Source organism: Pseudorasbora parva, chromosome 11 (genome assembly GCF_024679245.1).
Source record: "Pseudorasbora parva isolate DD20220531a chromosome 11, ASM2467924v1, whole genome shotgun sequence".
In the NCBI taxonomy this organism is placed as follows: Eukaryota; Metazoa; Chordata; class Actinopteri; order Cypriniformes; family Gobionidae; genus Pseudorasbora; species Pseudorasbora parva.
The window spans coordinates 25,708,861-25,723,514 of record NC_090182.1 but is presented as its reverse complement, the minus strand read 5'-3'; the positions used below and the strand labels follow the sequence as shown (position 1 = coordinate 25,723,514).

At 38.2% G+C, this 14,654-nt stretch overlaps 1 protein-coding gene across 4 annotated transcripts; it reads right to left on the bottom strand.

The window, feature by feature from the left end:
- Positions 1-4,228: 4,228 nt before the first annotated feature.
- On the bottom strand, positions 4,229-13,727 carry lamp2 (lysosomal-associated membrane protein 2). 4 transcript variants are annotated; one of them, XM_067457547.1, is made up of 7 exons: positions 13,518-13,727; positions 11,387-11,539; positions 11,058-11,341; positions 10,831-10,968; positions 9,348-9,402; positions 8,774-8,944; positions 5,355-5,948 (listed from the first exon to the last, which is right to left on the bottom strand). In XM_067457547.1, exons 1-7 carry the CDS (start codon positions 13,561-13,563, stop codon positions 5,797-5,799), a joined length of 999 nt encoding a protein of 332 aa, XP_067313648.1. In that variant the 5' UTR covers positions 13,564-13,727; the 3' UTR covers positions 5,355-5,796. The 4 variants fall into 4 exon arrangements, with proteins under 4 accessions (XP_067313646.1, XP_067313648.1, XP_067313645.1 ...); XM_067457545.1 differs by having other exon boundaries at positions 4,229-5,497; positions 11,058-11,539; positions 13,518-13,715; XM_067457544.1 differs by having other exon boundaries at positions 11,058-11,539; positions 13,518-13,719.
- Positions 13,728-14,654: the final 927 nt, after the last annotated feature.

Below are 14,654 nucleotides of genomic sequence, written 5' to 3'. Positions count from 1 at the left end.
ACAGTTCTTACTATAATATGCAGGTCAAAGAGGAGATGATTCTAGTATTCCAGTAAGAGAAGCATAATTTATGACATCAGTAACTTTTATAGCAACACTGCTGATCGAAGTCCACCAGGGGAAGTCAGGAGGTAATGACTGTAAAAGTCATGAGAACCGTGTAAAACTACAGTTCCTTAAAGTGATGGTTCACCTAAAAATGAAAATTAGTCCATGATTTACTCCCCCTCAAGTGAACCTAGATGTGTGACATTCTTCTTTTAGATGAATACAATTTGAATTATATATTTAAAAAAAACAACGTCCTGGCTCTATAGCTTTATAATGGAAGTGAATTGGATAGATGCTCTTCTCATTAAAAAGTGCTCCACAGCTCTGTGGGGTTAACAAAGCCCTTCGGAGGTAAAGCGATGTGTTTGCATAAAAATATCCATATATTTACAACTCTACAAGCTGTAAGCTCTAATTTCCGCTAACTCTTGTATGTGCGTTCAAGTGTAGGATGAACCAAGTTGTTTTGCTCCATCCTCTGCGCTTCTGTGTTCATCACCATAACTCACGCTGGAAGGCCAGAGGACAACTGGAACCCCGAATGAGTCTGGTTTCTCCATATTTTTCTCCATCATGCCCTGATGGTTTTGGTTCCTTGCCACTGTCGCCTTTGGTTTGGCTTACTCAGTTGGGGACACTAAAATTATGATCAGTTATTCAACAAATTATACAAATTGAATTTATGAACTAAGTTTTAATTAATTCTATAAACTATAATACAGATCTGCCAACATTGTCGCTATATGATAAATTAAAATAAGCTGATAACATCACTTTTCTCCAGAATGACTGTACAGCCAAATCAAATTTTGTTGCAATATTGTCCTTTTTGACACTGAAGCTGCTTTGACACAATCATGATTGTAAAAGCGCTATATAAATAAAGTTGATTGATTGATTGGAACGGCAGTCTCATGAACACGCATACGACAGTTAGTGGAAGTTTACAGTTTGTAAAGTTTTATGGATATTGTGGAGCACTTATGATGGATAGATGTACAGTCTTGTTCAAAATAATAGCAGTACAATGTGACTAACCAGAATAGTCAAGGTTTTTAGTATATTTTTTATTGCTACGTGGCAAACAAGTTACCAGTAGGTTCAGTAGATTGTCAGAAAACAAATGAGACCCAGCATTCATGATATGCACGCTCTTAAGGCTGTGCAATTGGGCAATTAGTTGAAAGGGGTGTGTTCAAAAAAATAGCAGTGTCTACCTTTGACTGTACAAACTCAAAACTATTTTGTACAAACATTTTTTTTCTTTCTGGGATTTAGCAATCCTGTGAATCACTAAACTAATATTTAGTTGTATGACCACAGTTTTTTAAAACTGCTTGACATCTGTGTGGCATGGAGTCAACCAACTTGTGGCACCTCTCAGCTGTTATTCCACTCCATGATTCTTTAACAACATTCCACAATTCATTCACATTTCTTGGTTTTGCTTCAGAAACAGCATTTTTGATATCACCCCACAAGTTCTCAATTGGATTAAGGTCTGGAGATTGGGCTGGCCACTCTATAACATTAATTTTGTTGGTTTGGAACCAAGACTTTGCCCGTTTACTAGTGTGTTTTGGGTCATTGTCTTGTTGAAACAACCGTTTCAAGGGCATGTCCTCTTCAGCAAGGGCAACATGACCTCTTCAAGTATTTTAACATATGCAAACTGATCCATGATCCCTGGTATGCGATAAATAGGCCCAACACCATAGTAGGAGAAACATGCCCATATCATGATGCTTGCACCTCCATGCTTCACTGTCTTCACTGTGTACTATGGCTTGAATTCAGAGTTTGGGGGTCGTCTCACAAACTGCCTGTGGCCCTTGGACCCAAAAAGAACAATTTTACTCTCATCAGTCCACAAAATGTTCCTCCATTTCTCTTTAGGCCAGTTGATGTGTTCTTTGGCAAATTGTAACCTCTTCTGCACATGCCTTTTTTTTAACAGAGGGACTTTGCGGGGGATTCTTGAAAATAGATTAGCTTCACACAGACGTCTTCTAACTGTCACAGTACTTACAGGTAACTCCAGACTGTCTTTGATCCTCCTGGAGGTGATCATTGGCTGAGCCTTTGCCAGTTTGGTTATTCTTCTATCCATTTGATGGTTGTCTTCCGTTTTCTTCCACGTCTCTCTGGTTTTGCTCTCCATTTTAAGGCATTGGAGATCATTTTAGCTGAACAGCCTATCATTTTTTGCACCTCTTTATAGGTTTTCCCCTCTCTAATCAACTTTTTAATCAAAGTACGCTGTTCTTCTGAACAATGTCTTGAACGACCCATTTTCCTCAGCTTTCAAATGCATGTTCAACAAGTGTTGGCTTCATCCTTAAAGGGGGGGTGAAACACACAGTTTCAGTCAGTGTCATGTCAATCTTGAGTACCTATAGAGTAGCATTGCATCCTGCATATCTCTGAAAAGTCTTTATTTTTTTTATATTTATATAAGAAAGATGCGCTGTTCCGAGTCTTTCCGAAAAAAGCCGAGCAGGTGGGGGCGTGTCGTGTGAGCGGAGCTAAATAATGACGTGTGCTCGCTGCTGCTATTGTGTTGAGTCGAGTGCGTCGTAAAGCTGTGTCATCCCTAACAGCGGGAAAAAAACTTTATTCAAAATAAAAATATGGCTTTTAATCAGATACAGCCATACATCTATGATCCGGAATCAGACCCAGAGGCTGCAGTTGAACAGGAGCAGCAGCAAAAACGACTAGAGCAGGACGTCTCTATGTGGTACAAGTTATACACTAACTATATAATATGCTTAGCGGCTTGTGTTATTTACATATTTATACTTGAATTATATCGTCGTATTTTTGTCTTTGAAGGTGTACGTGTGGGAAGTGCAGTTGTGCACGTGTGTTTGTGTGTTTACGCGTGGTTTGTGTAACGTTAGACAGTAAGCGGACTGGTTTTGCACGGCAGGTTAAGTTAGTAGCGCATTTGAATGAAGAAGCGCCCTTTTTTAGTTTAACATATTTCCCCCCTCTTTGTGTATTGTTGTTTGGAGTGCTTTTACAATACACAAACATAAAGTTACACATATAGTGGCCAGCTAAACAAATGTACACGCACTACACATCGTATGCTCCATTGATCAATTAACTATACGTGATCATGTTTGGGCTACTTGATGAGCATTGGCAATAACACAGACATTTGAAGCAGTCTCACTCACCGCCTGCGGTTCTAACATTGGGACTGCTCCATCATTCAGCATTAGGCGATCGGGAAAATCCGGCGTCGAGCTGGGCCTTGTTTATGAAACAGTCGGCACCGAAATGCAGGGAACAGATATAAACATTCGCGCAACTCAGTTGCTGATCCGGAAAAGCAAATTCCATCCACTGTTGCCTTAAAGCGGGGTTTTGGGGGAATCTGTGCAGGACTGTCTTGGTCTGGAAACCAAAAACGCACTTTTTTGGTGACATTGTTATGTGCACATCACCTGTCCAGCATCCTACAAGCCAGTGCTTTGATGGGCATAGCCTGTTGCTTTCGCTCTCTCCCTCTCTCTCTCTCACGCGCTTCCGGTAGAATTGTCCGTAAGGCCCATACAAGGAAATTCCGCCCCCATTAACGTCAAAGGGGACGCATGATCTCAAAAAACTTGCCGAAACTTATGACTAACCTTTAAATAGGGGCCACCTGATTCAAACCTGTTTCTTCACAAAATTGATGACCTCAGTGATTGAATGCCACACTGCTATTTTTTTTAACACACCCCTTTCAACTAATTCAACTAATTGCCCAATTGCACACCCTTAAGAGTGTGCATATCATGAATGCTGGGTCTCATTTGTTTTCTGAGAATCTACTGGACCTACTGGTAACTTGTTTGCCACGTAGCAATAAAAAAAATATACTAAAAACCTTGATTATTCTGGTTAGTCACATTGTACTGCTATTATTTTGAACAAGACTGTACTTTTATGGACACCCATTATAAAGCTTGGAAGAGCCAGGGCATTTTTAAATATAACTCCAATAGTACTATGTTTGAAATGTCATATACACCTAGAATGGCTTGAGGGTGAATATATATGGCGAATTTTCAATTTTGGGAATTTCTTTTAACATCAGGCCAAACACATTTTGAGAAGTGCTGATTTCATAAAGTCAAAGAGCAACAAAGAGAAAAAGAGATTAAGTAAACTGAAAAAAGAAAAAGAAGAGAAAAGAAGCTATTTTATTGAAAAGTTTTCCATTCTGAAACTTAAAACCAACATTCATAACCTGACAGATATAGGTCTTATAGAAAAGGAACAAAGAAATGCAACGGAAAGGCACGCTGTAGTACAGTGATATTTAGTGTTTAATTGTGTTTGTTTTGACCACCAAATCCTTTGGGCAGGAAAGAATGACCAAAACCGTTTTTTAAAATTAAATACATTTATATACATGAAATGGTCTGGACACATTTTCACTATGCTGAGCAGGAAATGGGCTGAAAACGCACTGGAAACTGTAGCTTTGGTCTTAGAAATTGTGTATTTTGTACATATCCATGTGTCCAGAGAAATGACAAACTAAATTCCCAAATGACAAACTAAAGTCTTCACAAACCTAACAGGCCTATTGTCACAATTCCAACATTCCCTGAGAGGGACCTAATGAGTCAAAAAAAAGAAAAGAAAAAAAAAAAAACTCCTTCCAATGCTGGTAAATGTCACACACACAAAAAGAGAGTGTCCCTTTATAATACAATGTGCTAAGTGCAAGAGTGTGACTTATCATTAGCTCTGCTGATTAAGAAAATGTGCCAGGATACTTCCCCCCTTAATTTCAGCAAGAAACAATTTCCGCAAGAGTACAATTACAGAACTAATTGAGGATTTACATTCAATGGGATTCCTAATTCTAATATTGCATCATTCATTCATAAGTTCACATGAATATAAGTCACAGCGACCAGAACTGAGCATCCTTAGAGCAAGAAAATGCATCAAAAGTTTTTCGTCATGCATTTAACAGCACAATGCCAGGTAATTTAAACAGCCTGTGCTTGTTACACTAAACAACTGAATCATGCCTGTTGACATTGCTTTGAGTGTGATTAAGCAGAAATATACCACATCATTCATAGAACGTTTCAAATCAAACACAGGAAGTGATTAGAGCAATCAAACACATTAGAAACTGAGGTGTCATCAGTGGTTAGCGCCGCCGGCAAGTTAGGAGTCGAGCAGTTTGCAGGGAAAAGAGAAAGCCAACAGGACCAGAAGAGAGGAGGAGCAGCAAATAAATGGTAAAGAACAAGCCGGGGTTAGAGGCAAGATGGCAGCAGCTTGGGTTGTTATACAGACTGGTAACCAGTGCGACTCTTCCGCCGGCCAATCAGGTAAGAGATAAGCACTAGGATGATTAGGAAGCTGAGAGCCACACCCACAGCAATGGGCACGAGAAAACTCAAATCAGAATCCAGAAAGCATTCCTCCGCTGGGAGAAAAAGAGGAGAGAGAGAGTGGTGGTGAGTAACTATGGAAAAAACATACTTCTAGGCACCCAAATGAGTTTATTCACAACAGAACTAACAATTCAGTCAGACCAATGCAGAATAGTGTTGTATTATGTGCCATAAAGGCCTACCTTATTAATCATTACCAAATGTATTGGCAAGACAACACAATTTAATCTAAAATGTGAAAAAATAAATTTGAATGTGCACAAACTGAAATAACTGATTTCTGAAGTACTGCAAGATTCACCAACACACTTTACATATTCTTATATTATTACTATGAATCAAATTGCTCATAGCCAGAGGTTTGACTTCTCTTTCTTCCAATCAGATAGGCCAGTAAGACAATAACAACGAGGACAGCCAGGGCAACTCCCACCGCTATAGGAACAATGAAGTTATCAGGCTCATCTGCTGTGCAATCCTTAGCTGAAAATAAAAAGAATGAATGAGGGAAGAAAAAAAAAAAAAGCAGCCATGGTTTTAAACTACACCTGATTCATAATCTTTGACATTTGCATGATAGTTGTTAAAGGGTGAAAAGATGGCCCACACCAGTCTTAGTGTATACACAATGGTCTCTCTCCATTTATTGCAGCTAAAAGCCAAATTAAAACAGCCATTTCCATTGCAAAACAAAACCTCATGAAACATCAAATTTTAGGGCAGTCAGATAAAGAATCCCTTTTTACAAGTCTGCTAGCAGAAAACGGTCACAAAAGTATGATCAGGAAAACAAAAATAGAGAGTCATTTTGTTTAAAAACAATTATTGATACAAGCGGTTGGATGGCAAGCAAATGTAATTTCAAGCAAGGCACCAACATCACAAGTAACCAGTTTTAAAGGTTAAATTTATCCTGACTATAGTGAAATACATTTACTCAAGATTGTGCCGGTGCTGCATAGACTAAATTAGAATAGTGCATTAAAGAGTGAAACATGTCACAGGAACTGAAGGGGGAGCTGAAACCTAAAGCCATATGTGATAAGACATAAGAAAAAGCAACTGAAAACAAACCTTATCCACAGCCACTACCAAAGTGGGTTCAAAGCAGGTGCAAAATATTGCAGCAAATGCAATTCACAGTTGTACTAGCAAAGAGCAGCGTGCATCTTTTAGGCTAAAGCTGTAAATAACTCAATTATCAAAGAGTATTTGACAAGATATTTGATTTATAATTCATTGTCCCTTTTTAAACACAAAAAGAAAAAAAGGGGAAGGGGTGTTACTAAACATTAGCAAAACGATTTAGTAACAGCATTTAAATGCCAGTTACCATTTCCTTGTTTTATGTAAAAGCTTTACCAAGCATCACTCACACATCAAGCTTTTATTATTACAATGGTTTGCAGTCTGAAAATGCTTGTCGTAAACAAATGCTTGAATGTTCTCGTTTCAGGTGTTTAGATGTTTTCTAAGTGTATCAATCTCCCACACAGCTGTTTAGAATACAGGATGACTAATATATTGCTAAAGCACATGATCTCCATAAATGTGAGCTGTCCAGTCACTATAGTGCAAAGTAACAACCTGTTGTCTCGGGAACTACTTTTAATATTTCACCAAAATGCTGCAAGGTGAATAAAACACTTCAGTTTAAAGCTGTGGATACAGTAATGATGGGCATAAATTAGCCAAATCAATTAATTGCAAATCAAACTAAATGAAAGGAATGTCTAAGAGAAGCAAGTGCAAGGTCTGATATGGAGAAATGAAATGCTTTAAATTGACCTATGAAACTATGCTGTTCTTGGATATGAATATTTTAAATAGCATGGTACTATGACTGTAGCACTAATTTGCATTTCATGCAAAAAAAGAAGAAAAAAAAGTTAGGATTCAAGCAAAAAAAAAAAAAAAAAAAAAACCATGCACTTACTTCACAACACAAAAAAAAAGAAGGGGGAAAAAAGAGAGAGGGGGGGGGGGGGGGGGTAATGCACACACATTAATTCACAATAGGGAGCTCTGGTCCTGGAGTGCCACTGCATCTTCAGATTGTAATGTGTTGCAGTTTAAGGGCCAGTGGATTAATTATAAAAAAGGACTAAACATTTTGAGTCAGTTGCCAATTGAGATTGCACAAAAACCCACAATATTTACAATGGTCCAGGAACAGGCTTGTTTGTCCCTTTAAACAATCAGAATTTGATTCTTTGATTTCGTTGCATTACAATGTCTGATATCCAACATAGGTCCTTCGTCGACCAATCACGTATGCAATCACAACAATGAAAATCAAACCGGCCAGAGCCGCACCAACAATGATTGGGATTAAGAGGCTGGTGTCATCCATTGAACATTCATGGGCTGCAGACAAAGAGAACATGAATGAACATAAGATGAAGCTGCCATCTTCTCATTAATACCTGCAGATATTCTCATAACACTTCAGACATGAAGAAATTACCAGTATTACCAGATCAAGTGTCTGATTTAAGACCTCAGTTGTACAATCAAATGTGTTATTAGAAAGTAAATCAGTTTATTTCAATCTCTGACCAATTTACAGTTCCAGAGAAATGTTGACTTGTGTTTAATAAAAGATTCTGTGCAATGTAATTATCAGATTTTTCCCAGTTCGTAATATTCATCTTGAATGATCTTATCTAAAAAGGTATCATGGAACTCTTATACTGATTTGCTGGCCAAGAATGAGATTGAATGTTTTTTGAAGGACCATGTGACATTGAAAACTGGAGTACTGGCTGAGTCTCAGGAAGAAAAAAAATGAAAATATACATATTTTTTACTAAATAGTTTTATATTATATTATACTATTATTTAATAACCATTATTGCTCACAGTAAACCTAAAAACGTAACTTGTATTCAGATCTATCAGGATTGATTTGGCAAAAATTCACACCTCTGTCATTCATCTTTGTGCGTTTGTCATGTTATTTTTGCATAATTATACATCCTTCTTACTATTGGTTTTCTAGTAGCTAGTCACATTCATTTTGATATGATCACAGGAAACCATGTTTATCAGATTTAGCTGTGCATGCGTGCAGTTTTCACACTAGTAAATGTGACACAGAACTGCTTTAGTTTTCCAGTGGTCACAAGTCACTCTGAAAAGCAATGCTCATTGAAACAGAGCCGTAGTGGGAGTAGAAAAGTATCTGATAAATTACAGCACTAAATGACAGTCCAGTTATGCATTACATGCATGCTGTATTATACCAATGATGTGCTAATTATCTCAGCCTCATTTTTTTAGCGACACAAACGCACACAAATACATACCTGTGCCAAATGCGTTCTTCTTGACCGCGAAGGGCTGCACTTGTAGCTCAAACGTGTTGACGGCAAGCTTGTCAGTGATGTTGTAACTTTGCTCTTTTCTGCACATGTATGAGCTCCCAAGAGATGCCTCCCACAGAGACAGATTATTATTGGAGTCCCTGAAAATGCTCCCTGTTGAGGTCACACCAATCAGAGGACATATGATTACATGAGAAGAGATGCAGCACCTTTAAGGATGCACAATATATTGGCATCATTGGTTATGGCTGATAATTGAGAATTTCTGTATTGGTCGAGATTGGATACATTTTATTGTCAAGACAGTGGAAATTAGCATACAAATTTGAGTGAAAACACCAATTTAATGATAATGTTTAAACTAATCTATTGAATAAAAAAAACTAAAAACAGTTCATACTAAGTGATGCCTAAATTCACAAGCCATTAAAACTACTTATTTTAGTGTTGCATTAAATTTTATTAGACAAAAATAGTATAAAATTTTGACATTGGCTATTTATTGGTTTATCCCCAAGCACCACACACACAAAAGGTTTTTCACATTAAATCTTACCATTTCCAAGATCAACTGAGAACATCAAAGAATGCAGACGGAACTTCTGTGAAACCTGTAAAAACAAATAGTAACATGATATCATGAGAATGTAACTGGCATTGAATTGGCAATTTAGTATGAATTACGAAAACGTAAGATTTTGCATTAAGCATGCTAGAAGGTCTAACCCAATCCCATTCCTAAACCCAATTCTCACTGAGGTGTAAGAAGAGGTGCAAAAACTTGATTAAGAAAAATCAACACAGCATACAATACTTAATACCCTGTGGGGACGTTCAAGTGTTTACAATTCAAACAACTCCCAGTTGTTAATCAAATAAAAATGTACTATAGTGTCTGAAGATAATTCTTTCCCGAGAACACTTACAATACAATATTTTCCCAAAGTATGGTGACAGCATCCCGTCAAAAAAGCTACTATCACCAACTCAAAACATTTTGAGCACCAGGGCTTTCATACCAGGCGCAACTACAGAGTTAATCATTGCAGGAATAATGTTTTATTCACGGCTGGGAGCTCTCTAGCCACAATCCCCAAGAGACTCCTGAAGATACATGTACATTTAAATCTTACAGCTGAATAAAAATCAATGTTATTGTCACTCAAGGATTTTGTTCTGTGATTGATTTGTAATGATCTAAGCTAGTCATACAACTACGTTCTATGTTCTGTGTTCTAAGGAACACTCCACTGTTTTTAGAAATAGGGCTTGTTCAATTTCTTTCATTTAGATATGTGGGCAAATAAATGTGTGTCTAAATGTGTGTCAGTGCATGTTGTCTTTTTTTTTTTTTGGATCACTTTTACTCAGGACATGCTAACTGGCAACATAGTATTCCATTCATTATGCTAAGCTAAGCTAGCGGCAACCCTGCCAAACTAAAACAATGCATGCACTGAGACAAATGCATTTGACCACAAACAGGAAAGTAGAAAAGAAGTTGAACAAGCCCTATTTCTAAAAATGGTGGAGTGTGAATCACACAAGCTAGAGGCTAATAAGTCTAATGATCTTTGCGTCCAACCTTTTAGAGAGCGAGGCATAAAAAGCATCATTCTGATACATCAACACAGACAGCCCTGTATAATTCCCACCTCCTGAAATAAACCAATACTTCCACTTGCCATTGTGCACCATTTACTACAGTGAAGTTGACAGTGGATCATGTAGTCCAAGCTAGTGTTACTGAGTGGAGGCGGAGACTACTTTACACCTTCATTTAGTGTATGTGGAACTATGAATATGGAAAGTTAAATTCAGGCCACTTTAAGGTATGAAAGAAATTACTTTCATATGACGAATGCTTAAGGTCATTTTGATTATTAAAGATTAGTTTTAAGTGATGAAGTTGACTGCAGTGGGACTTTAAGTCCTGCCACAAGAGCAAGTTAGTCAGATGACAAAAACAACCCAACCCAATTACCTCCCTTCTGACTCAGTGGAATCCTATATTTTACTTGCTTCTTTTAAAGACTTACATTTGTGAAGACAAAATGAACGGTGATTTCCTTGGACTTCAGTACAAGAGAAGAGTCATTTCCACCACCTCCGCAGGTTCCACTCACTTCCGTTACATTGGGATTCGGGTCAAGATTAAGAGTCTGAATGCTGGCATTCTAAACAGTAAGAAGAAAATAAGATTTGCAGTGGAGTGAGTTTATTAAAACAAATTTGCATTCCTCTATACATACAATTTCTTACATACCCCACTTATCTTGAAGCTGAACTGAAGGCCCATCTTTGCCAACAGACAGACTGAGGTGTTGTCCGACTTGATGCTGTAGTTTCCAACAGTTGGGTTGGGTACAGGAGGAGGGGTTGGGGGAGGAGTCGGGACTGTTGTAGCATTTGGGTGTGTGGTAGTTGGTGCTTCGGTAGTAGAATTTGTTGTGTTGTGAGGTATGGTAGTTGGAGGCCATGTGGTCGAGTTAGTCGTACTGCTTTCTGTGGTAGAATTAGTCGTACTGGTTTGTGTGGTAGTTGCAGGACCTGTGGTAGAATTAGCTGTACTGTTGTGTGTGGTAGTTGTAGGACCTGTGGTAGAATTAGTCGTACTGTTTGTGGGAGCTGGAACTTCTGGAGTCACACTGGCAGGAGTGGTAGCTATAGTAGTCTGCATGTCTAGGGGGAGTGTGCTTGTACTGGACTCAACTGTTGCAGGTAGCAGCTCATCAGCATGCACAATACCTGTGGAGGGTGAAAGCAGAACCAGATTAATTCACTTATTTCCTCATACTGCACATCATTGTGGGAGTTTCCCCAATTGACCCTGGGAATACACAAACATGCCCTTTAAACGCAAATCAACTTAAGCTTTTTGTTTAAGAAACCCTGCAAAATACAAGACTATTGTTTTTTTGTTTATTATACCAAAAGTAAAAGACAAAAAACAAGCATACCCACAGCCTTTCAACCACCTCTATGCATAAGGAAATAAAAACAGCAATCCAAGCACATTCCAAAAGCTTCCTGACTTCCTGAGAGCAAACCAACTGTCCAGAAGATTACATTTTATCTGCTATAGTCCAAGACAATTGACTTCAGGCTGAAATGCACAAAACAGCTTTTGAACTGATTTTTGCACTGATCTGCAGTTTTTGGGCAGTCAAGAGATCAGACGTCAATAAAAAGCATGTTGCGTGTGATGGGCACAGACTTTTTTTTTAGCTACAAACTATGATTCCATACAGTCAGAGCATATCAGACACGTTAGATATTGTGAGGGGATTCTTAAACAGTCGCCGTGCACAAAATCATATACTGCGAGTAGGTACTTCATTGGAATTAACGTCGCTGCAGTGAAAGTACGCTCTATAATGAAATTTGGACATACTACACCAGTCATGTTACTGTCACATGACCTACCAGTGTCACCTGCCTGCAACACTTCAGAATCTGGTTGGAAGTAGCAGAAGGTCATCCTACAGTTTTTCAAATACCATGTATTCAGACACTACTCTTTTGGCATCCTGTTTTGGTATTGGTTTTTAAACGCAGCGTCAGCGATCATGTATGCTGGTGTATGATCCCTAGCTTGTCTATGAGACCCAGTGGTTCCCAAACCCGTCCTGGGGGACCCCTCACCACTACACATTTTGTATGTCTCCCTCAGACACACCCAGTTCAAGTCTTGCAGTCTCTAACTAATGATCTGATGATGAGGGAGACGTATACAAATATGCAGTGGTGAGGGGTCACGAGGACAGGTTTGAGAACCACTGCTGTAACCATTTACAAAGCTGGCCAGTGCAAAGTCCTAATTGAACCAAGGCCTAATCCAGGCTTAATCTAAACCCCATCTGTGAAATCAAGACCAGATCTGTACATACTTAAAATGTGTGTAACATATTCCAGCTTTAAGATCATGGGCACTGAGTGTAGTTCAGTCTCATTCTGTAGTTTGATAAAATCATTAACCTGGCACATTTTTTAGCCAAGGGAGTATCTGGTACGTCACACACAAACCCATCACATGATTATGAACAGTGTGGCAGAGAAATGCACTGAACAAGCACTTCAGGATCACATGCTTGTAAAGTTAAAGGTGTCAAATGACGGATCTACGGCGTTATTGCCTTAATTTAAACTGAACATGGTTTAATTGCCAAAGTATTTTTTTTGCTTTAACCCGCCTGTCTGAAAAATTAGTGACGTGCAAACCTAAACATCATTTCTGGACATCAAAAATAAATTTTTGCGTCCAGGGTGTCGGTCTTTGTTTACAGGCAGCGACTTGGTTGAGACACGGCCAGGAGTTGTGATATTTTATCAATTATAAAACATATTCAACGATACCTAAACATATTTGAGCTGTTTGTGGTTTTAAATCCAAATATGCTAACAATCGCAGGCAAACAGAAGTTGCACGGTAATGCTCAGGGTATTTATTAAAAACGATTCATGTAATTTATTTACAATTTTGTACAGTATAAGTGTATTTAAAACCAGACAGAGACTGTAAAATATCTACCCCACAAGCTGACAGTCATTCCGATTGTCTAACGCGCGTCTACTGGCGTAGGTAAGAATTCACGCTAATGCTAATGCTAACAGGCTGTCGCGCTACTGTGGGCCTGCGTAAACCTCTCAAAAATAAACTTCAATATCTGCTTTTGTAATGTGACACTGTCTGATTTAAAGCAATCAACAACACCGTCGTACGTACCACTCAGCAGAAAAAAGAGCAGAGTCACACAACCGCGGACAGCCATTGCGATGGGTGGATGGTTCCTCAGAGCAAACAGACAGTAAACGACGCCCGGACCGAGTGTGACCCGGTTCAGCAGCACTGTGAGTTCAGCCTCAAACCTGCGCTCATATAAGTCATATGACAGGACTACACTCTCCTCCTCCTCATCCTCCTGTGCCTTACGTCGAGCTTACGAATACTGTTGATTTGCCAAACCTGTGTGTAATTAATAAATCAGACACGAGTTGTAATTAATAAATCAGAAATGTGTTATTCTTGTATCAGAGCGCAAGTAATAAGCAGACAATGGATAGTAAACAGTAACATACACACAAAAAAAAAACATTTGTGTGTGTGCTGTGTGAAAGTAGATTGTAATGTTATGAAAAATAGATATGTCCTAATTACATTATACATATTATATTATAAATATAAATATATTACAACATATTATAAATATAAATATTATCATAGACATTTTTAATCAATACAAAAACAAATATCCACGTAACTGCTTTTCCTCACATAGACTGATAGGTTTAAAGCATATTTTATTTTTATAGTTTTTTTTTTTTAGTTGACATTTAGCCTATGTAATTCTTGCTTTATTATCTTTCATATGTGTGACATTTTAGTAAAGTCCTCATGCCACTTGGAATTTCTTAGGATATAATGTCATTTTTTTCTAATTTTTTTTGCAGTGAATATTTTATGGTTAGGGGTATTTTTTAACCCTCTGGTATAGGGTGACCAAACGTCCTGTTTTCAACTCCTGTCCTGGCCCTAATATAAGAATTTTCTATCCATACAGAGGGGGCATACTTTAAATGTATTGAAATGAATAAGGAATGTTTGAGTAAACTTCGAGTATCATTGCCGGACCGAGTGTCCTGGTTTTCGGTAATCAAAATAGGGTCACCCTACTCTGGTAAAAACAGCAGGCCTGTAACACAAATGTTGACCATTCGTGACCCATAGTGGGAACATTATACAGTATGTTATACACATTTTTTCATCGAAATGAAAAAAATGAAAACAAAATGAAAACACAAAGCAACTCATAAGGCAGCAAAAATCCAGTTTACCTACAAAAGCAAACAATAACAGAAATGG